The sequence below is a fragment of the Rana temporaria genome, chromosome 3, assembly GCF_905171775.1.
Source record: "Rana temporaria chromosome 3, aRanTem1.1, whole genome shotgun sequence".
Taxonomy (NCBI): Eukaryota; Metazoa; Chordata; class Amphibia; order Anura; family Ranidae; genus Rana; species Rana temporaria.
In genome coordinates, this window is record NC_053491.1 from 421,939,324 (window position 1) to 421,964,645 (window position 25,322).

Consider the following 25,322-nt stretch of genomic DNA (forward strand, 5'->3'; position numbering starts at 1 on the left):
GATGGTGAGAGGAGAAAAAACAGAGGGAAGAGGAGGCGAGATAGTTCTTGGCAGCAGCAACCCCCCTCTCGGTTCTCAATGTCATTTTGTCATTTTCGACAGCAGCACCCCCCAATGCTCAATGTCATTTTTGGCAGCAACACCCCCCCCGCTTCTCAGTGTCCTGACGAAAATGTCCCCCCGTACTACGCAGGCGGGGGCGGCATTGAAGGACCCGGCCTTGGGGCGACAAATGGAGTAAATCTGGGCCTGACGGGGCCTAACAGATAGCTAGATCATTCGTGCCATGCAGCTGGCTCTGTCAAGTGACATTGGCCACCAGAGCCAAGCTTTCGCTGTCAAATGGGAGGTCAATTTGTCACAGCTCAAGGAACTCATAGCAACCTCAATCCGCTAGGATTCCACTGAACTCTGGATGAGAATGGCTGGTATAAGGGGACAATGGATACTGAACCACCAAAAGTGAGGATGGCCATGCAGGGTCGTATGTGGGTCAGTTGAGCATCACTCTGGTAAAGCATTAATACTTGGGTTCACTTTTAGGACCACCAGCGCACTAAACATTTCCTGCACCATGTTAGTGTCAATGTTTTAACGCTAGAACAAGTCAGGTATATGGGAAAAGTTGCCTTTAATGTCACATTACTCTTCAATATAAGCCTATGACAGCAGTAGGAGACGGTGTGACATTGACCTGACACTTCGCCGTTATGTACCTCCACATCTGTTTATGACCTAACACTTTGCTGTATTATGTCTATATTAGAGTGTGAGCTCTTTAGGTCTGGCCTGTGAGAACAGTAGCATGCCGTGACGTCACACCTTTTCCAGGCCTGAATCTCTTTCTTTCAGCTGCCAGTGTGAGAAGAGACAAAAGAGTTTTTCCAAAGACATAAAAGCTCATTAATGGCCTAAATACCCCCCTTCAATACCTCCCATATCCAGCCAGCTGACATGGATGACCCCTCCCAGAGACACACAGAGGGGCTTTTATCTGACTATCCCACACTCACTCCCACATTGCTGAACAGTCTTTCTCACATACTGAAGCACAAGGAGGATTCTTGCCAGCAGAGCTATCAGTCTATACATCTATCGCAGCAAGATGCTGGGCCGCCACAGGAAGCTAAACCTCGGGGCGCTATGGAGCGAAGGTAAATGACAGGAATTTTTACTGATAATATCCAAGATTTTGTTGGGTAAACATTCGATATGGTTTATTGATCCTACAGATTTCCTGTGTACAGAAACTTTTGTAGCAGTTCTTGAATTGGGTCAAGAAGTGAGGCTCCTCTGAGCCTGCAGGGTCCAGATTTACTGCGTAATGCTACTTTTGCTAAGGATTTGCATTTTTTAATAATTCAGACACAGATCAATGTCAGGAGCTGCCCTATGGAGTCAGAGAATTAAATAGAAAGAGTTCAAACCTATTATATGCTGGTTACTCAGCATTGGTATATAGATATAAAAAGTAAAAGTGATGTCTGCAAAAAGGTTTGGATTTTGCTTCATGTTAACTCTAATGCCGTGTACAGACGATCGGAAATTCCGACAACAAAACCGTGGATTTTTTTCCGACGGATGTTGTCTCAAACTTGTCTTGCATACACACATTCCCACAAATGTTGTCGGAAATTCCGAACGCCAAGAACACGGTCATGTAGAAAAATGTACGACGGCACTATTAAAGGGAAGTTCAATACCAGTCGTGTTAGTAGAAGTTTGGTGAGAGACGTTTTGCGCTTTTCAGCCTCGTGCTTTTCAGTCCGTTACAGCGTGACGAATGTGCTATCTCCATCACGAACGCTAGTTTTACCAGACCAAGCGCTTCCGTCTCGTACTTGATTCAGAGCATGCATGGATCTTTGTGCGTCGGAATTGTCCACACACCATCGGAATTTATGAGAACGAATTTTGTTGGCGGAAAATTTGAGAACCAGCTCTCACATTTTTGTTGTCGGAAATTCCGACAGCAAATGTCTGATGGAGCCTACAATTTCCGACAAAAAGCTCACATTGAACATTTGTTGTCGGAAATTCTAACAGTGTGTATGCGGCATTAGGCCACGTTTATTCTTGTGGTTGGGGGTTATAAAAATACACAGGTAAGCTAGAGAAAGGTTATCCCTGCTGTCATACTCCGCGGGCAGTACCGCCTGCCAAACGCAACCAATTTCCCTGAATCAGGCCGCAATCCAACTGTCCTGCAAATACGTGCAATCCACATGGTTTCAGAGCAGTGTTGTAAAATTTTAGGAGTTAAAAAAGGTGGTGAGGAGGGAAAAACACCTTCTTGCCACTTGTCAAACACTTCTAGCCCACTCTTCAGTGGGCTAAAGCTAGTCTAAACTAGCCCCAAGAGATATGTGAAGCTTTATGGAATCAACAGCAAATCCAAATCCTTTGAAGCATATAGCAAGAAATGCTGGTAATTCGATTGTTTCTTCTTAAATCTTTATTGAGCACTAACACCAGTGCGACATCTAAAGTACTAACATGTGTCGTCTGGAGCCTTCCTCATAGCATGCTATGAGGAAGGCTCTGGCCGAAACATGTTAGCACTTTAGATGTGGCAATGCTGTTGGTGCTCAATAAATATTTAAGAAGAAGCAATCAAGTTACTGGTATTTATTGCTGCTTTGATGTTTATGGGACACAACATGCCTGAGCACTGTTATTCAGCTCATCATTCTACAATCATGCAGTAGAGCTTGGGTGAGTTTTTGTCTACTTTGTAGCACATACTATGATGTCACAATGGCATAATTACCATTTTGCATTATTGGGCATTTGTTACCACCATACATACCCCCCAACTTTTCGAGATGGGAACGAGGTACACCTATTAGCAAAAGTATGTAGACATAGGACACACCCCATACCACGCCCCCTTAAAGGAGAATTGTACAAAAATAATTCTTAGTTAAACCCCCAAGTGTTTTTTTTACCACTACTATTTATTTTTCTGGCTTTTGAAATTTACAAATGCAGCAATTTATAAATTGGATGAAATGTTTAGCACTGGGAAACACTTTTTGAAAGATAAAAAGTACATTTTATATACAACTTTATAGATCAGACCAAAATGAGGGACAAATGAGGAGGAAAGAGGCACAGAGGGACTTTGTTCCAAATCAGGGACAGTTCCTCGAAATCAGGGACAGTTGGGAACTATGACTATATAATGTTTAAATTTAGGGTGCAGAGAGCTGCACACTGTGAAAAATTAGTGTATCCCTGAACTGGAAGTGATAGGTGTTTATGTACAACTCAATGACAGGCTGTGTCTGTACACTGGTAACTGCACATGCAAGCATTTACTTACGAATAGGGACAGATGTGAGCTCTGGATGCTGACAGGTAGCGCTCAGAGGCGCTCATCTGTTCCTGTACACAAGTAAATGCTTGGATTAAAAGTGTACAGTCGCAGCCTGTCATTCATTTATACAGGCAGCTGCACTTGTACTGCAGTGCACAGTGAAGACAGAACTGATTTGCATACTTGTTCAAGGTCAGTCCTAAGGCCATTTAATTAGCATAGAAGCCAGGCAATTAGTATTTTAGAAGGAAAAGTCAATAATATCAGCCTATGCGTTCTGTTGGCGCAGTTAAAAAAGCTATTTATCGCTTATGTATAAATATTAAAGAGTGAGTGAATTTTAAGGATGCCATTGCTGACTTCTCTTCCTGGCTGTCATGCTAAATCAATACTTTCTGTTTAACTGATTCCTAATAAGGCCTGGTTCACACCTATGCATTTTTTAGTGCGTTTTTAGTTTTGCAGAAACACACTACATTCCATTTAACATGGTTTCCTATGGGTCATGTTCACATCTGTGCATTTTATGGAAAGGTTCATAGACTGCAATGGTTTAAAAATGTGTATTAAAAAAAACGCAAAATGCACCCGGAATATGCAAACTGCAACCTGCATATGTGTTAACAAGGCCTTAGTGTGCTACAGTCCAAAAAAAAACATTCGGGGACTTTTCCTTCGCGTTTTGCATGTAATAGACTTCAATTGAGTCACACCAGAAACACAAGTGTTGCGTTTGTTATGCAATTTTTTATGCGTTTTTTTAAAAACACTGTATATAGCTGTTTGCTAAGGAGCGGGCCAGGAAGCCAATGTACCCCATACTCATTCACATGGAGGGGGGGTTGGGATCCTGGGGAGCCCCTTTCTTAAAGGGGGCTTTCAGATTCTGATAAGTCCCCTGCCTGCAGACCTCCACAACCACCGCCCAGAGTTGTTGGGAAAAGGGCCTAGTCCTTTGGGGCCCCCTCCCCCAAAGCACCCCCTCCATTTTGAGGGCATGCGGACTTGAATGGTTCAGGAAAGGGGGGGTGCTTACTCGTCCCCCCCCCTTTCCTGACCTGTTGGGCTGCTTGCTCGGATAAGAGCCTGGTATGGATTTGGGGGGACTCCACGCATTTTTTTCACGTTTTATTATTTTTTTTACCTGAAAACTTGTTTTTGTTTTTACATTCAGCTGTCAGTGGGGAACCCCGCTAACAGCTGATGACTCATTGGTTTTTAAGAATGCGGCGGCCAGACATCCCCGCGGCCCACTCCTTAGCAACCAGCTATAAACAGTGGGCCAGATTCAGGTACATCTGCGGCAGTGTAACGTATCGCATTTACGTTACGCCGCCGCAAGTTTTACGGGCAAGTGCTTGATTCACAAAGCACTTGCCTGTAAAGTTGCGGCGACGTAGCGTAAATCCCTTCGGCGCAAGCCCGCCTAATTCAAATGATCCGTGTAGGGGGCATGGATCATTTAAATTAGGCACGTTCCCACGCCGAACCTACTGCGCATGCTCCGTTTTGAAATTTCCCGCCGTGCTTTGTGCGAAATGACGTCATTTTTTGAACGTAGACGTGAGTTACGTCCGTTCCTATTCACGGACGACTTACGCAAAAAAAAAAATTCTAAATTCGACGCGGGAACGCCGGCCATACTTTAACATGGCAGGTCTATCTATACGCCACGAAATAGCAGCTTTAACTATACGCCGGGAAAAGCCCGATGCGGAAAACAACGCGAACTCCACCCAGCGGGCGCCAAAGTATTGCACCTACGATCCGAAGGCGTACGAAGCTGTACGCCTGTCGGATCGAAGCCAGAAGCCGTCGTATATTGGTTTGAGGATTCAAACTAAAGATACGACGCTGCAAATTTGAAAGTACGCCGGAGTATCAGTAGATACTCCGGCGTACTTCTTCTGTGAATCTGGCCCAGTGTGTTTAAAGATTAAAAAATAAAAAATGCATGCAAGAACGCAAAATGCACTTTAAAACGTGCCTGAAAAACACATAGGCCCGGATTCACAGACACTGGCGCCGCCGTAGCGTATCTCCTTTACGCTACGCCGACACAGCGGAGATTGGCAAGCATGGAATTCACAAAGCACTTCCTCCCAAAACTGCGCTGGGTTTCCAAGGCGTAAGTGGAAGTGGGCGTGAGCCATGCTAATGTGGCGTGACCCCATGCAAATGATGGGCCGAGTGCCAGACAGATACGTATCGCCAACTGCGCATGCGCCGTCCCGTGGGCGCATCCCAGTGCGCATACTCACAAATACGTTTGAATAACTGCCTAAGATATGCCGGATCACTGCCTACGGCGTGAACGTAACCTACGCCCAGCCATATTCACGTACAATGTAAAATAGGCCGGCTTGGGTTCCCTGGTGCAGTCCTTTGCATGGATGCTGCTGAGTTACACCTCCTTTATGGGGCATAACTTTGCGCCGTACGTACAACTTACGCGTTGGGCGCAAGTACGATCGTGAATCGGCGTATCTCCCTCATTTGCATTTTTGAATAGAAAATCAATGGGAGCGCCACATGCGTCCAGCATAAATATGCGCCCACTCTACGCCGGCGTAGGCAAGTTACGCCGGTGGAATAAAGCCTGTTTTTAAGCGTATCTTAGTTTTGTGGGCACGGCGCACAGATACGACAGCGCATATTTGCACTTACGCGGCGTATCTCGAGATACGTCGGCGCAAGTGCTTTGTGAATCCGGGCCATAATGCGCAGCCTGCATAGATGTGAATCTAGACCGATAGCTGATTGATTGCCTTTGTTTTTTAAACATGGCTGCTCTGTGCTTTCTTTTTTAAATTGGCTTCATATTAGATTTAGCATTTAGTTGTGATACTTCTTTGTCGGAATTTGTTACTTTTAACTTGATAAGAAGAAAAAAAACACTAATTAGTAAGTGAAATGAGCTCTCATACAAGGCTAGCTATATACAGTATCTTTACATTATTCTCCTGAAAATGTAGGCCTGCTATAAACTCATCAGAGAAATAACTATGCAATCCTATGGGAGGGACAATCACAATGAGGACTGTTCATTGTAAGTTGAAAGACGGAGACAAATAAAATTAGGTGCCAATTAAAGGCTACAATAAAATTGACCATAATTTTAAGATATATCTCAGTCATTGTCTAATCATCCAAAAACAATATAAACACTTAATTTCTTATTTTCTACTAATTTAATCTCTAAAGTACTGATAACCTAAATTCCCCCATTTGTGCTGGTCACTGTGTTATGTGTACCACTGTGTGGCGCTGTTCTTTGCCGTCTGTACAATTGATGCAAATTTTTTTTCTATAATCCCATGGGATTTTCGCTTTGTGTATATACTATGAGAATGTGGTCACTGATTAAATATTTGAACCATCACGTCACACGGCCTCACACTGACTTCATGTATGACTGTAATAGCTTTACAAAAATAGGGATATGACAACTTTGCACTTATTTATTTTATTACAGGCACTTATATAGTTCCATCAATTTACATGTTATATATATATATATATATATATATATATATATATATATATATATATATATATATATATATATATATATAATATATTCACATCAGTCCCTGCCCTCAAGGAGCTTACAATCTAAGGTTCCTATCCTATCTCACATTCATACATTTACATACATGCGAATACTAGAGCCAATTTAGACAGGAGCCCATTAACCTACCAGCATGTCTTTGGCATTCCGACCACATCTGTAAGGACTGCATTCTTCCTGCCGACCACTAATGTAAGGGGCATTTTAACCATAGACCCCCAATGAATTGGTTTAAGTGAGGGTTCCTAAAAACCTGGAAATTATTTTAGGGGTTCCTCTGGGCTAAAAAGATTGAGAAAGACTGATCTACAGTAAATCTGGGATTTCAGGAGAGCTTAAAGTTGTTATAGTGGGGTTGATTTACTAAAACTGGAGAGTGCAAAATCTGGTGCAGCTCTGCATGGCAGCCAATCAGCTTCTAACTTCATCAATTAAGCTTTGACAAAAATAAACTGGGAGCTGATTGGCTTCTATGTAGAGCTGCACCAGATTTTGCACTCTCCAGTTTTATTAAATCAACCTCATAGTCTTATCTGTACGGTAGTAATAGTTTCTACACTGGGCATTGTTTCTACGACATAGTCTTCTGGGTCATCCTTACGACATCTGAATGTAAAGAGGTGTGATGAACCCTATTGTATGACAATTGTGTTATTGTGAAGGCAGTTCATTTTCATGTGCATAGATGTGTTTCAATGAAGGTGTTACTGCAATCTGTAGTTGTGGTTTTAATCTTATAATTAGCTTGTACTGACAAAGTTTCATGTAGGGGAGGGTGAGATCTGCAGGGAAGTCTCAATCTAATGTTTAGCCACTAATTGCATGTTCTATTGAGTCAGTTACCATAGAACTGTCAGTTTGAGACCAATGAGATCAAATTAAATCCTGCACTGGAAAATGAAGAGCAACACGGACAGTTCTCATTTCAAAATGAGGTCCAAGGTTTTGTAGCTTATGGAATAGCTGTCAGGAGGAAGTTGGCTGTGTTTTTAGGTTTGTCTATGAATCTGGTGCATAGGTAAATACAGGTAAAGGTTATATTCAATAAGGCAAAGAGCAAGCTGCACAGTTCAGTAAATTATAGCGAACGATCAGAAATATTTCTTTGGGAAAAAAAAAAAAGTCAGCAGCTACTGAGAAGTACTGTTTAAAAAAACACATACTTACCAGCCCAAGAATTCCAGCACTGTCTTCCTAAATCCCAAAGTTTTTAATGCTCTTTTTGTTCCCACGTCGCCATCTTGAATTCAGGAGCTGGCTGTGAATTTTTAGATCACTCCCTACTGCACGTTACACAAGATCACCCGACTTGCGGAGGCTGCCCTGAAGCCCCCTGGGACGTGTGATGTAATGAGAAAGTATGAGCGAGCACCTGCAGAATAGGGTACTTACTAATGTGTAATACAGAAAGGGAAGGATTAGGATGATATCGGGCCAGATTCACATAGGTTAGCGGATCTTTAGATCCGCGTAACCTATCTGATTTAAAATCCGCCGCCGCAAGTTTTTGAGGCAAGTGGTTAATTCACAAAGCACTTACCTCAAAACTTGCGGCGGCGTATCGTAAATCCCCCGGCGGAATTCAAATTCCGCGGCTAGGGGGCGTGTAGTATTTAAATCAGGCGCGTTCCCGCTCCGATCGAACAGCGCATGTGCCGTCCACAAATTTACCCAGCGTGCATTGCTCCAAATGACGTCGCAAGGACGTCATTGGTTTCGACGTTAACATAAATTACGTCCATCCGTATTCGCAAACGACTAACGCAAACGACATAAAAATTCAAAACTCAGCGCTGGAACGGCGGCCATACTTAACATTGAGTACGCCTCAGTACAGCAGATTTAACTATACGCCAGAAAAAGCCAAACGCAAACGACGTAAAAAAAAAGCGCCGGGCGGTCGATCGTTTCTGAATCGGCGTAACTCCTCATTTGCATATTTGTTGCGTAAAAGATATGGAAGCACCACCTAGCGGCCGGCCTGGAATTGCAGCCTAAGATCCGACGGTGTAACACAGTTACACCTGTCGGATCTTAAGGATATCTATGCGTAACTGATTCTATGAATCAGTCGCATAGATACGACCGGCAGAACTCAGAGATACGACGGCGTATCAGGAGATACACCGTCATATCTCTTTGTGAATCTGGCCCATCATGTCCTAAATGTAGAGAAGGTCTTGTTAAAAGGTGAAATTTCCCGGCTGTGGATCATTGCACTTACTGCTTTCTCATTGCTCTTTTTCTGCCTATGGGCTAAGTGACAGATATAGGTGTATGACCTTGAAGATCAAGTGAGGAATAGTGCAATGTGTATTGAGCAGTGGTGTATCAGAGCACTGATGTCAATGCGGTCAGAGATCGAGCGGGTTGAAATTTTTGTCTAATCTGCTATTAGTCTTTGAAGTGCAAGGAAGACAATATGGCACCCCCTATTTTGACCACATAGGCATTAATGGATAGAGAGATCACCCACTGGGTATTGGATAGTGGCACTGGATCTGTAAACTTTCTGAGCAAAGGGAGAATTTACTGTCCCTCAGGCATTAGAGGGACTGGGCTGTGGCTAGTGGGTGTAGAAGATGCCCGGCATTAGTGACCCATCATTGGTTTTAATGGGAGAAATAGTGCCCTATTGATGGTGTCAGTAGGGGAAATGGTGCCACAGTATTGGTGGAATAGTGCCGAGGGCAAGATAAAGGCAAGTAAAGGGCCACATCCAGCCCCCGGGCTGCACATTAAAGACCGCAGATGTAGGCGTTTGAAAATTTATTTCAGGTCCTTGTATGTATGGCCAACTTAAAGCGGACCCTCTATGAAAATGGAACGATTTACTTTACTGCCAATTCCCTATGCCCCCCCCCCCCCCCATTACAGAATTGGCTTTTAAAAAAAATTCAAAATGTAAGTTTTGACCAAAAAAGTAAAGAGAAAAAACTCTTATTGAGCCTCACTGCTGCTTCCTGTGAGGCCCCGTACACACGACCGAGTTTCTCGGCAGAATTCAGCCAGAAACTCGATCGGAGCTAGATTCTGCCGAGAAACTCGGTTGTGTGTACACTTTTCAGCGAGGAAGCCGACGAGGAACTCGTCGGGCCGAATAGAGAACATGTTCTCTATTTCCTCGTTGTTCAATGAGGAAAGTCGGCCCGCCGAGATCCTCAGCGGCTTCAACACTGAACTCGACGAGGAACTCGATGTGTTTGGCACGTCGAGTTCCTCGGACGTGTGTACGGGGCCTGAAAGTTGGGAAATTTGAAATCCCACAACGATGCTCTCCAACCCATTGAAGGAGTGAAAGATCTGGCAAGCATACTGTACTCTATTCTATCACCATTGCAAAGTAAAACCTTCAATTATATGGAGCCATAAAGTGACCCGACCTAAATTTGATATCTGTGCAAGGTGGGTTTGGCGGCTGTCACAAGGCAGAGTGCGGCACTTAGATCTGCTTTTATGACTACTTATGGGCTTTTTGCATTACAGACACTGTTTCCTAACAGACTCTGTAGACTAGCCTTTCAAGTTTAGCAGAGAGGCAAACCACTAGCCTATAAGTAGATGGCTGGACACAAGTCACTAGTGTAGACGGGTGTGGAAGGAACCTTTTTGTCTAAGGTAAAACAAGGAAGAAGTTATGAAAGATAGATATAGTATCAGACTAAAAGGTACGTGATCAGACAGACAACATATTTGTCTCTATCTGATGTTCCAAATATCTGATAATTCCCAGACGTGAATGAAATTACAGATCCGGGCGGAGGAACCCAGTACAGTTACGATATCAGTATATGGTGGAATTTCTTAGCAAGCTATTCTGGCTTCCTTGAGATAAGCATTTCATACATAATTGAAATATTTTCACAAAAAGATTTATTTTCCACGTTTGAGTTACAGTTAAACAAAAACAGGTGCCACATTCTACATGTAGATTGTTTTTTGCGTTATTTCTTTTTACGTACCTAAAATACATTTTAAAAATGGGAAAATTAGGAAAATGTCCTATTTCTCTGCACACAAGGCCATGTATGGAGAGACTGGGCTGTCCAATTAGTCTTCTTGTTGACTACAGCTCAGGCCTCGTACACACGACCGAGTTTCTCGGCAAAAACCAGCAAGAAACTTGCTGGGAGATATTTTTTTGCCGAGGAAACCGGTCGTGTGTACATTTCCGTCGAGGAAACTGTCGAGAAAGCGGCTTTCATAGTGAGCCTATAGGGCGGATCAGCCCTGCCCCGGGCAATAAAAGATTATGGGGCCCCTGGTCTTACAGATAGCCACCATGCCAGAAGGCAGTGCAGAGGCGGGGCAGCTAAAATCTCGAAATTGTTACATCAAAAACATGTCGGTTTCAGGGACAGATGTAAAAAAAAACACAGATTTTTACATACTGTCCCTGGTTTTACTGAGCCTGGCAACCCTGATGGGGCCCCCTAGTGGCATGGGGCCCTCGGGCAGTGTCCGAGTGACTCAATGGTCAATCCGCCCCTGTGTCTGAGTATCTCAACTCAAGGCTGCCAGCCAAATCCTCCCTCGTCTGTACCCATTGACGTTGGCCTTTATAACAGACAGCCAAAGCAATCTGCAAGCTGCAGGCGAAAAGATGGATTGGATAACTCATACATGGCCTTATGTGAAGAGTAAACGAAAACTTTTGATTTTCTTTTTTCTATTTTAGGTAAGGAAATGAAGGATGTGGCACCTGTTTTTGTTTAACTTGAAAAATAAAAATAGTTCACATATCTGGGAAATGATTGCAGTTATGTATGAAATGCTTGTATTGTGTAAAGGAAGCCAGGATAGCTTGCTAGGAAAATCCACCATATTCTGATGTAGGAACTGTATTGAGTTAGCTGGATTCTGGTACGGCGGCGCATCGTTGCGGCGGCGTAGCGTTTGCAAGGCAAGTACTGTATTCACAAAGTACTTGCCTGCTAAGTTACAGCGGCGTAGCGTAAATGCGGCGGGCGTAAGCACGCCTAATTCAAATTTGGCTGAGGAGGCGTGTTTTTTGTCAATTGGGGGTGACCTGACGTGATTGACGTTTTTTAGGAACGGCGCATGCGCCGTCCGTGTACATATCCCAGTGTGCATTGCGGAAAAGTACGCCGCAAGGACCTATTGGTTTCAACGTGGACGTAAATTACGTCCAGCCCTATTCACGGACGACTCACGCAAACAACGTAAAATTTTCAAATTTCGACGCGGGAACGACGGCCATACTTAAAGAGTCACTAAAGGAATTTTTTTTTTTAGCTAAATAGCTTCCTTTACCTTACTGCAGTCCTGGTTTCATTTCCTCATTGTTCGTTTTTGCTTTCATGTTGCTGTAAATCCTCTCTGTTCTGGACACTTGCTGGTTGCCTGTTTCCTGATAACCACAGTACTGGGAGATTTCTCACGGTGGTCACTAATGTGATTATTGTGTGTAAAACGAAACTGGATTGGTGCTGAGGAGTTTTAGACAAAGTATCACTGCTCTCTATTGGCTGACTGCCCTCTAGTGGCTCTCTGTACATCAGAGAACCAGAAAACAACAGCAAAAACGAAACTACACTGCAGGCACATTATATGATTGTTTTTTTATCTATTTTTAATCATTTTTAAAAGGAATCAGTTAACTATTATGTCTCTATGCCCTGTAAACAGTCATTTCAGCTAAAAAAAGTTTTTCCTTTAGTGACCCTTTAACATTACTAGTCCAGCTATTTGATGGAATAACTTTACGCCTGAAAATGCCTTACGTAAACGGCGTATCTGTACTGTGTCGGCCGGGCGTACGTTCGTGAATAGGCGTATCTAGTGATTTACATATTCTACGCCGACCGCAATGGAAGCGCCACCTAGCGGCCAGCCTAAAAATTACACTTTAAGATACGACGGTGTAAGACACTTACGCCGCTCGTATCTTAGCCTAATTTAAGCGTATCTGGTTACCAGAATTTGGATTTCTGGATCTGCCTAAGTATCTCCACCCGGCTCTGTAATGTGAGGGAAAGTACGTCTGGGATTCATCAGATACTTGGAACATCAGATGGAGACAAACATGTCTGCCTGATCACATTCCTTTTGGTTTGGTTCTATATATACGTTCTGTAAAGTCTGCCATAGACAAAAGTTTCTTTCCACGCCCGTCTCCACAAAGAAGTGGTAACTTGTGTCCAGCTATCCACTAATAGGTTGGCAGTCTGCCGCTCTGCTATACTTGAAAGGCTACTCTACAGCCCATTAGCAGACATAAAAGCAGATCAGAGTGCTTACATGGTTTCTGCCACTAGACTCACCTCGCATAGATATCCAATTTAGATAGGGTCACTTTCCTTCATGGCTCCCATGATTGAGGATTTCACACACAACCCCATGGATCAGGAGTTTTCAGAGGACACATTGGCCCTGTGACTGGTCAGCATGCAACTGCAAGCTTTTGGTGGCGACAGCTCTGGGTTGGGTCAGTGTCACAGTAATGCCGCGTACAGACGGTAATTTTTTGTGATGAAAAAAACAACGTTTTTGAAAACGTCATTTAAAATGACCGTGTGTGGGGAAAACATTGTTTTATGTCTTCTGAAAAACAATTAAAAAAAAATTCGAACATGCTCGAATTTTTTGTGTCGTTTTTCAAAACGTCGTTTTTTGTGTCAATTAAAATGATAGTGTGTGGGCAAAACGACGTTGAAAACAACGTTTTTAAACCCGCGCATGCTCAGAAGCAAGTTATGAAGCGAGCTTCAATGGAACAGAGTGCCGTCGTACGTGCTGAACGTAACCGCGCTTTGCTAGAGCATTTTGAAAAACGATGGTGTGTAGGCAACGTCGTTTTTGAAAATGACGTTTCAAAAACGTCGTTTTTTTAAATCACATAAAACGTCGTTTTGTTTCATCACAAAAAACGACCGTCTGTACGCGTCATTACAGTAAGAATTAGGAGGTTTCATTTTAGGTATCAATTTTAAAGGATATCAAAGCTAAATTTGAGTAGGAAATGGTTAAAGCCCTTTTGTTAACTATGTCCCGTTCAAGAGATTTCTCCTCGCAGCCTATCTTGTATGCACAATAAAAAAAATAAAGAGACATTTCTGTAATACCGCGTACACACGGTCAGAATTTCCAACAAGAAAATTTCGATTTGAGCTTTTGGTCAGAAATACCGACCTTGTGTACGCCCCATCAGACTTTTTTTGTCGGAATTTCCGACAGCAAAAATGTAAATGCTGGTTCTCAAATTTTCCGACTGGCAAAATTCTTGTCGGATATTCTGATCGTCTGTATGCAATTCCGAAGCGCAAAAAAAGAACGCATGCTCGAAATCATTGAACTTCATTTTTCTCGGCTCGTTGTAGTGTTGTACGTCACCGCGTTCTTGACGGTCGGAATTTTGTGTGATTGTGTGTAAGCAACACAAGTTTGAGCCAAAATTCCATCAGAAAAAAATCCACGGTTTTCTTGTCAGAATTTCCGATCGTGTGTACGCGGCATTAGATAGTTGACACCAAAACAAGCATCCCCATTAGAAGGGTTCCCTTTGTTTTGGTGACACTGCAAACATTCGGGATTTACAGTACCTTCATTTTCAGACCTGTGTAATGGTTTTGCACAGAGCAGCCCTGATCCTCCTCTTCTGGGGTCCAGAAAAAGAGGGAAGGGGGGATACCAATGGAACCCAGGGACTGTTAAGAGTATAGGAAAATAGAAAAAAAAATATTTAGACAATTAAATAACATCAATTACGATAAATAGGCGAGATCTCCATTAGATGGTACATAGAAGATCGAAGGAAGCATTGACTTGTATATTGCTCTACATGTTTCGCTCGATAGGAGCTTCTTCAGGAGCATTATAAGCAATGCTGGGTATCAAAAGAAATACAGATAATTATTCCTCTTCTGGAGTCCCCCACCAGCACTCCCCCCACCCTCCCTTTTCAGAAAGATGCCATCTATGAGAGAACTCATATAGAATGCATTAAAGGATAAATTCACCTTTGGGAACATGTTACATGTTTTTTAGGGTGGAACATGTAATAGGTTCCCAATGCTGCAGTAATCGCCCGCTGCCCCCCCCCCCCCCCCCCCCCTGTGGCAGCAGCACAGGGAGAGGTTTCCCGTACTAGCTGTCACTTTTTTTAAATCAGCGCAGCTGTGCTGGGCTCCGCTCACTTGGCTGCGTCATTCATTCACACAGCTCTGTGTGTGAATAAACTACAAATTCCAACTGCCTTTGCGGTTGGCGGCTTGTAGTTCTCAATGAGCACACAGCGCCGTGGTCGTTCATTGATTTCTTCCTGTCAGTGTATCTGCCTGCCCGTACGGGAGAAACAGGCACACAGATATGACAGATCTGAAGGGGACCTGCATGGCACAGAGGTCTGCTGATCGCTGGTGCAATGCTTTACAGCAGGGGTCTCAAACTGGCGGCCCTCTAGCTGTTGCGAAACTACAAGTCCCATGGTGCCTGTGGGAGTCATGCTTGTCACTGTCAGCCTTGCAATGCCTCATGGGACTTGTAGTGTGGCAAGAGATGGAGGCCTGCCAGTTTGAGACCCCTCCTGCTTTACAGGCTCCAAAAGAAAAACAAAATGCAAATTTCTTTACCTGCAAAAAAATTTGCATTTATAATTTTTTTTATAAAAGGTGAACTTATCCTTTAAGGCAGTGGTCTCCAAACTGCGGCCCGGGGGCCATACCTTTGCTTGCTTTTATCTGGCCCTTGGGGCACTATTTAATCCACTGATATTTAACAGTGGGGCATAATTCCCCCCACTGACACCAATGAAGGGGCACAAACTCTCCCAATGATGCCAACGATAGGGCACAATTCCTTCCCAACAATACCAATGATGGGGCACAATTCTTCCCAACAACACCCACGATGGGGCACAATTCTTCCCAACAACACCCAACAATGGGGCACAATTCTTCCCAACACACCCACGATGGGGCACAATTCTTCCCAACACACCCACGATGGGGCACAATTTTTCCCAACACACCCACGATGGGGCACAATTCTTCCCAACACACCCACGATGGGGCACAATTCTTCCCAACACACCAACGATGGGGCAAAATTCTTCCCAACAACACCAACGATAGGGCACAATTCTTCCCAACACACCAAAGATGGGGCACAATTCTTCTCAACACACCAACGATGGGGCACAATTCTTCTCAACACACCAACGATGGGGCACAATTCTTTCCACTTACACCAAAGATGGGTTGTTCTTTTTTTTTCCACTGACATTGAGGCCTTTTCTACACCCAATGGCCCACCTTATGTCTGAAGGACCATAAACTGGCCCTTTGTTTCGAAAGTTTGGAGACCCCTGCTTTAAGGTAAAAAACCTTTTAGGCTTTAATTCCACTTTAACATATTTATAGTGCTGTTTAGTATTTATCTAATATTTGTATTTCCATTATTGCCATACAGTATCTGTTACTGATGTTCTATATGTTTTATTTCATATGGAACTGTCCTCGGGTAGAGTTTTGTCAACGCTTCTTCTGTTCCTGCTGCACAGAGTCGGATAAGTGGCGTCCCCATTGTGTACAAATACTTAGGTCACATCCTGAAACATTATTCATATCTCTGGAATGTGACTTTGCAGTCTGATAAATTCCACAAAGAGTTTCTTAGTCAATAAAGCATCATGTGGGTGATATAGAGGTTAGAGAATAGCAAGCTCGGCCCTTTATATTGGGCCTATGACATATTCTGTATTGTGTGAGTGATGTTTAAAAGCGTGATACATACGGAGGTATTTAAATCACTGGATATCCCTGTTCACATTACATTATTTGATGATTCTCTAATTGAGATGTTAACAAAACCTTTTAAGGAAACACATTTAATGTTCACCTGTCACCTGTCACTAGGTGTAAGCTCTGAAACTAACCTTACAAATGCAAGGATGAGAACTCTAAAGCCTCATACACATGATGACAATATCCGATGAATGGTAGTCTGTTTTTTTTTTTTTTGCATGCTAGTCTCAGAAAACCAGCAGGTTACTAAAGTTATGAACATTCACGTCTGATAGAACACAACTTCAGAAGTGATGTAATACGTGGTATTTTATTGTAATGTATTCTTTTTTTTTTTTTCTGATTATGCGATGTCTTGGTCTTCCGGTCTTTTGTGATAAATATTGTATTCATTAAGCGAAAATCGTTTGTTCTGGTATCATACAAGAACAATTTTCGTGTTTGTCCCTAAAACCTCGTACACACGATCGGATTTGCATCGGACAAATCCCTGGATTTTTGTCCGAAGGGCGTTGGCTGTGAACTTTTTCAGCCAACATACATGTAACTACGTGTTTTTTCAGCTCTTTAGCGCCACCCTTTGGGCAACTTCTTCTAATGTTGTCTGATGGTTAGCATTGGTTCGGAGAATGCGTGTTTGTACTTTGGATTTTAGTCCGATGCTATGACTAAGCATTGTTCATCAATGTGAAACGCGTCAGCTCTATTACCCCACTGTTTGCTGTTTTTTTGCTTTTGTAGTGTTTTTTTACTAGAATAAAAGGCACAACTTTTTTACTTTTTATTGGAGTGCGGCTGTCCATAATTCCTCTTCTTCCATTTATGCTCTGTGCATTGCCTGCACCCACCGGGTTTTGAGCCATTCATTTACCACTGAGGTGTATTCATCTGGAGCGGCGGTTTTCTCTTTCCACGACCCGTTCAGGTTTCACAAACAGTAGAAGGGTCTTAAAGGTGAATTAAATACCAGCATTGCATTACATACAGAGTGCAGAGTTCAGGGGGTTACACACAGAGTGCAGAGCTGTCACTTGTAAACACAGAAACCTGACTTCTGTGTTTACAAGTGATTGTGGTGAGCAGGCACCAAAGGGTCTGAGCCAGAGGTGGTGGAACTGAGTTCCCCCAAGTTCCCCCTGAAAAAAAGCCCTGGTTGTCGGAGAATTTGAGTGCATGCTATCCAACATTTGTGGATGGAAATTCCGAAACTTGGCAGATGGAGCGTACAGACAGTCGGATTATCCGACAAAACCCTTCCATCACACAAATGTTGTCGGAATATCCGATCATGTGTACAGGACTTTAGGATCATTTTGCATGAACTGTTTTGATCGGCTCTCAAAATGAATGATCAGATTATCGTACGATCGCTTCAAAATCGCTATTTTGTTCGTCCAATTTTCTGATCGTGTGAACTAGGCATCAGTGCTGTAGTGCCTTTACAGTACTGTATGGACCCCATAGTATGCAGATTCTAACTTGTGAAATAGTAAGTGCACAGACCCCATCCCATTGGAAAAGCTATATAAGCAAACCTTTCTGAATACAGAAAAACCTTGGTTTAAGAATAACTTGGTTTGAGAGCGTTTTGCAAGACTGGCAAACATTTTTAATAAATTTATACAAGTAGCGTCATGTCACAACTGAGTATAAAAGAGAAGAGAGGCGCCTCTTAGTGTGGAAATACAGTTACATTTTAAAAGGGTACAACATTTAGAAACTCACATGGCTGATGATTTAAAGAGGCACATCTAAGTATGCAGGCACCCGGGGTAAAGATGTCCACATAGACCGTCCTCCTCACCGCCATTGATGTCGTCCCTTCCACGCTGCGCTCGCCTCGCTTTCATCTCTCTCTACTGCAGGGTAGTCTTCCGAGTCACAATTACAGACAGCTTTATCCCAGATCCCTGAATACTTAGATGTGCCTCTTTTAATCATCAACCTTGTGAGTTTCTAAATGTTGTACCTTCATTAAATGTAAAAATATTGCTACACTTAGAGGCGCCTCTCTTCTCTTTATTACTCTGTAGCTCCTGCTGGATTTTGCTTCTAATCCCCTTGTGGAGGCTTCCATTTGTGGATGGACATTTTATGGTTACACAACCTCGCATAGCTATAATCTTTTTTAAGGACTATAAACTGAAGTATTTAGGAATAAATGGTTGTGGAACGAATCAGAGTTTTCATTATTTCTTATGGGGAAATTTGCTTTGATATACAAGTGCTTTAGATTACAAGCATGCTTCCGGAAGGAATTATGTTCGCAATCCAAGGTTTTACTGTATTCATGTTTAAGTCAGGAAGCTGCATAATGGAGACTTTCCCAGCACTCAGAGCCGACTGGAATTGCACTTCTACAGACGTTCTACAGACTGTCGATGGGTTTTTGGTCGCAGACGGGTTCTGCATTACCATACAAGCCTGTAAGCCTGCAGTCACACCTGTGTTTTGGCCGACAGTGTGTAGAAGTGTGAAAAACAGCAGGAGGTCCCTGGGATTAGCTGCGGGCGGCAGCTCAATTGAAAGCAATGGGATGCTGCCCCACTTTCGCAGCTAATTGCAGCCACTTGCAGATAATCACCATGTGTCGATTATCGGCGAGTGATCGGACCTGGACACAGTCTGCATCTAGGGCCAATCACTCTCAGGCAATTGTCGTATAGAAATTACATGTGAATGGTTGCAGTTAGCTGCGGGAGCCAGCAGCCTCCCTTTGGTTTCAATAGGGCTGCTTCCCGCAGCTGAGCTCTGAAACCTCCTTCTGATTTTCTCGCATCTACACGCTGTCAGGCAAAAACATAGGTGTGAATGTAGCCTTTATCCTGGTACACACTATAATTTATTTTTTTCTTCAACCCAACGGGCTGATTAAAAAAAAATTAAAGAGCTTGGAAGTAGCATGAGTGAGTGAGTGAGTGAAAAACTTATATAGTGTGGCACATGCGAACTAAATCGCCTCTGGGCGTTCGTTGTTCCTGTCTCTCTTGACATCAAAAGAGATGAGTTTTGATCTTTCTTCTGAAGGCCCAGTGGTTCTCCTCCAACCGAATGCTGGTTGGTAAAGCGTTCCATAGTTTTGGACCCTGGAGCGCAAAACTTCTTTCTCCTTTGGACTTGTATTTGGCTTTGGGTATCTGGAGCAGATTTTGGTTGGTGGTATCTGGGGAACAAGGGTCAGATGCAGGTGTATGAAGGACTATGATGAGGATGGTGGTATCTGGGGAACCAGGGCCAGATGCAGGTGTATGAAGCACTATGATGAGGATGGTGGTATCTGGGGAACCAGGGTCAGATGCAGGTGTAGGAAGGACTATGATGAGGATGGGGGTATCTGGGGAACCAGGGTCAGATGCAGGTGTATGAAGCACTATGATGAGGATGGTGGTATCTGGGGAACCAGGGCCAGATGCAGGTTTATGAAGGACTATGATGAGTATGGTGGTATGTGGGGAACCAGGGTCAGATGCAGGTGTATGAAGCACTATGATGAGGATGGTGGTATCTGGGGAACCAGGGTCAGATGCAGGTGTAGGAAGGACTATGATGAGGATGGTGGTATCTGGGTAACCAGGGTCAGATGCAAGGTGTATGAAGGACTATGATGAGGATGGTGGTATCTGGGGAACCAGGGCCAGATGCAGGTGTATGAAGGACTATGATGAGGATGGTGGTATCTGGGGAACCAGGGTCAGATGCAGGTGTATGAAGGACTATGATGAGGATGGTGGTATCTGGGAAAGAAGGGTCAGATGCAGGTGTATGAAGGACTATGATGAGGATGGTGGTATCTGGGGAACCAGGGTCAGATGCAGGTGTATGAAGGACTATGATGAGGACGGTGGTATCTGGGGAACCAGGGTCAGATGCAGGTGTATGAAGGACTATGATGAGGATGGTGGTATCTGGGGAACCAGGGTCAGATGCAGGTGTATGAAGGACTATGATGAGGATGGTGGTATCTGGGAAAGAAGGGTCAGATGCAGGTGTATGAAGGACTATGATGAGGATGGTGATATCTGGGGAACCAGGGTCAGATGCAGGTGTATGAAGGACTATGATGAGGATGGGGGTATCTGGGGAACAAGGGTCAGATGCAGGTGTATGAAGAACTATGATGAGGATGGTGGCATCTGGGGAACCAGGGTCAGATGCAGGTGTATGAAGGACTATGATGAGGATGGTGGTATCTGGGGAAAAAGGGTCAGATGCAGGTGTATGAAGGACTATGATGAGGATGGTGGTATCTGGGGAACAAGGGTCAGATGCAGGTGTATGAAGGACTATGATGAGGATGGTGATATCTGGGGAACCAGGGTCAGATGCAGGTGTATGAAGGACTATGATGAGGATGGTGGTATCTGGGGAACCAGGGTCAGATGCAGGTGTATGAAGGACTATGATGAGGATGGTGGTATCTGGGGAACCAGGGTCAGATGCAGGTGTATGAAGGACTATGATGAGGATGGTGGTATCTGGGAAAGAAGGGTCAGATGCAGGTGTATGAAGGACTATGATGAGGATGGTGGTATCTGGGGAACCAGGGTCAGATGCAGGTGTATGAAGGACTATGATGAGGACGGTGGTATCTGGGGAACCAGGGTCAGATGCAGGTGTATGAAGGACTATGATGAGGATGGTGGTATCTGGGGAACCAGGGTCAGATGCAGGTGTATGAAGGACTATGATGAGGATGGTGGTATCTGGGAAAGAAGGGTCAGATGCAGGTGTATGAAGGACTATGATGAGGATGGTGATATCTGGGGAACCAGGGTCAGATGCAGGTGTATGAAGGACTATGATGAGGATGGGGGTATCTGGGGAACAAGGGTCAGATGCAGGTGTATGAAGAACTATGATGAGGATGGTGGCATCTGGGGAACCAGGGTCAGATGCAGGTGTATGAAGGACTATGATGAGGATGGTGGTATCTGGGGAAAAAGGGTCAGATGCAGGTGTATGAAGGACTATGATGAGGATGGTGGTATCTGGGGAACAAGGGTCAGATGCAGGTGTATGAAGGACTATGATGAGGATGGTGATATCTGGGGAACCAGGGTCAGATGCAGGTGTATGAAGGACTATGATGAGGATGGTGGTATCTGGGGAACCAGGGTCAGATGCAGGTGTATGAAGGACTATGATGAGGATGGTGGTATCTGGGGAACCAGGGTCAGATGCAGGTGTATGAAGCACTATGATGAGGATGGTGGTATCTGGGGAACCAGGGTCAGATGCAGGTGTATGAAGGACTGGTGATGTCTGATAAACCAGGGTCAGTCCGATGTAGGTGAATGATTGACTATTATGAGGATGGTGTCAGAAGTCGGGTGATGTCCCAGCCTAGTGCTAGTCTTGGATGAAATACAATGCATGCAGCTGAAGGTGTGTGTGCCCCATTCATGTGGTTGGCGAGACCAGCGTGCGCCCCATTGTGCCCAGTGGATGGTGACCGGTGTTATCAGATGGGAGGAGGAATGCGGTCGGGCCGGTCTCTCGGGATTTCGCTATCCCGGCACAGAGGCTGCACTGTGTCAGCACAGGAGGAATGCGGCAGGTGAAGAGCCACCATATAAGGAATGGAGAGGGCGGGGTCACGGCGCAGGTAGGACTGAGCAGGTAGAGCTGGGATTGGACAGGCGGAGGAGGTGAGTGTGAGCGCAGATCATAGAGGAGAGCAGATGGTGGAAGACTGAGCGCTGTCCATACACATCACAGGTACGTGTCTGCCCCCTATCCTATATACACCTATATCATATATATCTATATACTTCTGTAATCACTGACAAACGCTACAGGTACAAGAGTCACACTTCATCCATTGATTGCTCTGCATCACATTGCATTCATTGGTAAGGTGTGTAGGCGATGTGTGATCAGCAATCTGTCACATCGCCGGGAATGGGGAGAAATGTTCCCATCTCTTGAATGGGAAGCTGTAGTTTGTCGCACAAAGTCCCCTCTTCTCCCGATTTTTTTTATTATTGGAAGTAATAGAACAGGAAGAAATCTCTGAATGGTTTAAAATCAAATGATAACTTGGACAAGAATAGCAGAAGATCGCTCACGTTTGCTAGATTGCACCATTTAAATCGATTGCACAATGAGGTCATAGCTATATATATATATATATATATATATATATATATATATATATATATATATATATATATATTACACATACAGGGTGACACCATGACAAAGCTCACTGCAATATCTTTATATCTTCCTTTAATGATGAAGTCATTGTTCTATCTCTAGACATAAAATAATCACATTACATATACAGCCCGTTATATTTTACATTGATGATGAACTGATCATATTAATCAATTAATGAAGTAATTTTATTCACATCAATGACACATAGGGGGTCATTTACTAAAGGCAAATCCACTACAAGTGCACTTGGAAGAGCAGTCGCTGTAGATCCGAGGGGGACATGCAAGGAAAATAAAAAAACAGCATTTTAGCTTGCACATGATTGGATGATAAAATCAGCAGAGCTTCCCCTCATTTTAGATCTACCCCCCAGATTTACAGCGACTGCACTTCCAAGTGCACTTTGCACTGGTAGTTTTCACTTGTAGTGCAAAGTGGATTTGCCTTTTGTAAATAACCCCCATAATATAAATCCAGAGATATTGTTCAGAGCTCATGTACACTTTGCAGTGCGTTTTTGCACGCATGTTAATGCATGTTATCGCAAAAGGAGGTGCAGTGGCGACATATTTTCTTTTGTAATGCCATATGGCTCCTTCCTCTGGTTATTTCAGCACCCTGTATATGAGCGGCTTCTAATCAGGCGTGCCATGGGGATGTCTTTATACACGTTATAGGATGCACTGATGTGCATTGCATTAATGCAGCCCATTCATTATGAATAGGCAGCCAACACACCACAATGGATGAAACAATGACCTTTGTTTATGATATATGCAGTGTGGTGCATTGAGTTCTACTGCACAATGCATTGGGGTGCCATTGAAAATGAATGTTATCACCATGGGCGTCCGCTGAACTTTTTTCGGGGGGGGGCATCATTTTAAGGTCATCCATGCTCGGTCCCTTTTTGACAATGTCATGAAGGGGAGGGACTTAGTCATTATCACATAAAGCGCAGGCATGCAAAGGTTTGTGAAACCTGATGCAACTATCAAGCAACTAGGAACTTTGAATAACAACATCATAAAAAATGGAGCCCCCAAAGGAAATAACAACCCCCTCCCCCTCTCTGTCAGCTGGAGCTAGGAGAGAGAGAGCGTCTCTAATTGGATTCGCTGTGCCGCCGCTTTGCTTCCTGCCCGCTGTTTTTCTCACAGAGGATCTTGGCACTGATTTCTAGGGGGGGGCAAGCGCCCTCCCTTGCCCTATGGAGCGGACGCCCATGGGTATCACAAATAGAGCGGTTGCATTGCTACGCAATGTGGTAATGTGCGTTAACGCATGTGTTTTACTGTGCATTACCACAACACACAAGTATGAATGGGCCTTTAGGGAGTCTTGGTGGAAATAGCTATTTGCTAGGGTAAGCTGGATTTTTTATGTACTGTATATGTATTGTTGTGTTGTTGGCACAGCTTGTGGGTCAGGGTATCTTCTGGAAATACACCTGTACATTTATAAAGGGAAAGTACCCAACAGTTGGGAAGAGGCCTACAAATATAAACATGCATTTCTGTTTGAGTATTGGAGAAGGCAAACATAGTTGGGAAGCCAAATGTCTTCCTCTACCTTGTAATATCTATGGCCAGCTATGCCAAGAATTTGTTATCAGTAATTAGCAAATACATTTGTAATTCGTTTTTCCACTCATTGATTGAGTATTCATACTGCTTGGGATTCCTACAGTGCATTGAAATGATGTATACAATGAAATCTAAATATAGAACTGTCCATAGATTGAGCATTGTGTCATTGATGATCATGTTGGCTCAATGCATGACACTTAAACATTGGAGTTTCATAATGTACGCTAGCCTTTCTTAACCTGTGTTCTGTGCACCCCTGGGGTTCCTCCAGATGATCCTATGGGTTTCTTGACTAACCACAAACGTAAAGGACATTTTTCCTCCAACTGTTTATGTAAGTGGTCTATTTCACACTGCCATAGGTGTAAGAGGCCCTTCTCTGATGACCACTAATGTAAGGGGGGGGGGAGGGAGGTTTCTCTACTGACCATCGGGGTACACAACTACTGACCACCAAGTAATGTAAGGGGGGGGTTTCTCTACTGACCATCGGGGTACACAACTACTGACCACCAACTAATGTAAGGGGGGGTTCTCTACTGACCATCAGGGTACACAACTACTGACCACCAACTAATGTAAGGGGGGGTTTCTCTACTGACCATCGGGGTACACGACTAATGACCACCAACTAATGTAGGGGGGAGGGGTTTGTCCATTGACCACTAATATAAGGGACATTTCAAATTTAATTGACTTCTTTTCCTATCATTAGCATTCTTTTTGGTTCATTTTAACTTTGTGTTTATATAGAACATCAGGTTGTTAGAAATCATCAACCTTGGGAGTCAAATACACCAGATACCCCAAATTTTTTATATTTATAACTATTTCTTTAGCCTCATACATACGATCGGACTTCCATCAGACTTTTCCGTGGATTTTGCTCCGAAGGGCGTTGTCAGTGAACTTGTTCT

At 43.7% G+C, this 25,322-nt stretch overlaps 1 protein-coding gene across 2 annotated transcripts in view; it reads left to right on the forward strand.

Moving 5' to 3' along the window:
• Positions 1–1,018: 1,018 nt before the first annotated feature.
• The window catches only part of C3H8orf58 (chromosome 3 C8orf58 homolog), a 35,801-nt gene continuing 11,497 nt past the window's right edge, over positions 1,019–25,322 (forward strand). The window contains exon 1 of one of the 2 annotated variants that reach the window (XM_040346165.1): positions 1,019–1,154. In XM_040346165.1, the coding sequence (XP_040202099.1) occupies positions 1,106–1,154 (49 nt within the window). In that variant the 5' untranslated portion in view covers positions 1,019–1,105. Of the gene's footprint in view, positions 1,155–22,259; positions 22,373–25,322 lie in introns of those variants that run through there. The other variant, XM_040346166.1, reaches the window with a different exon arrangement.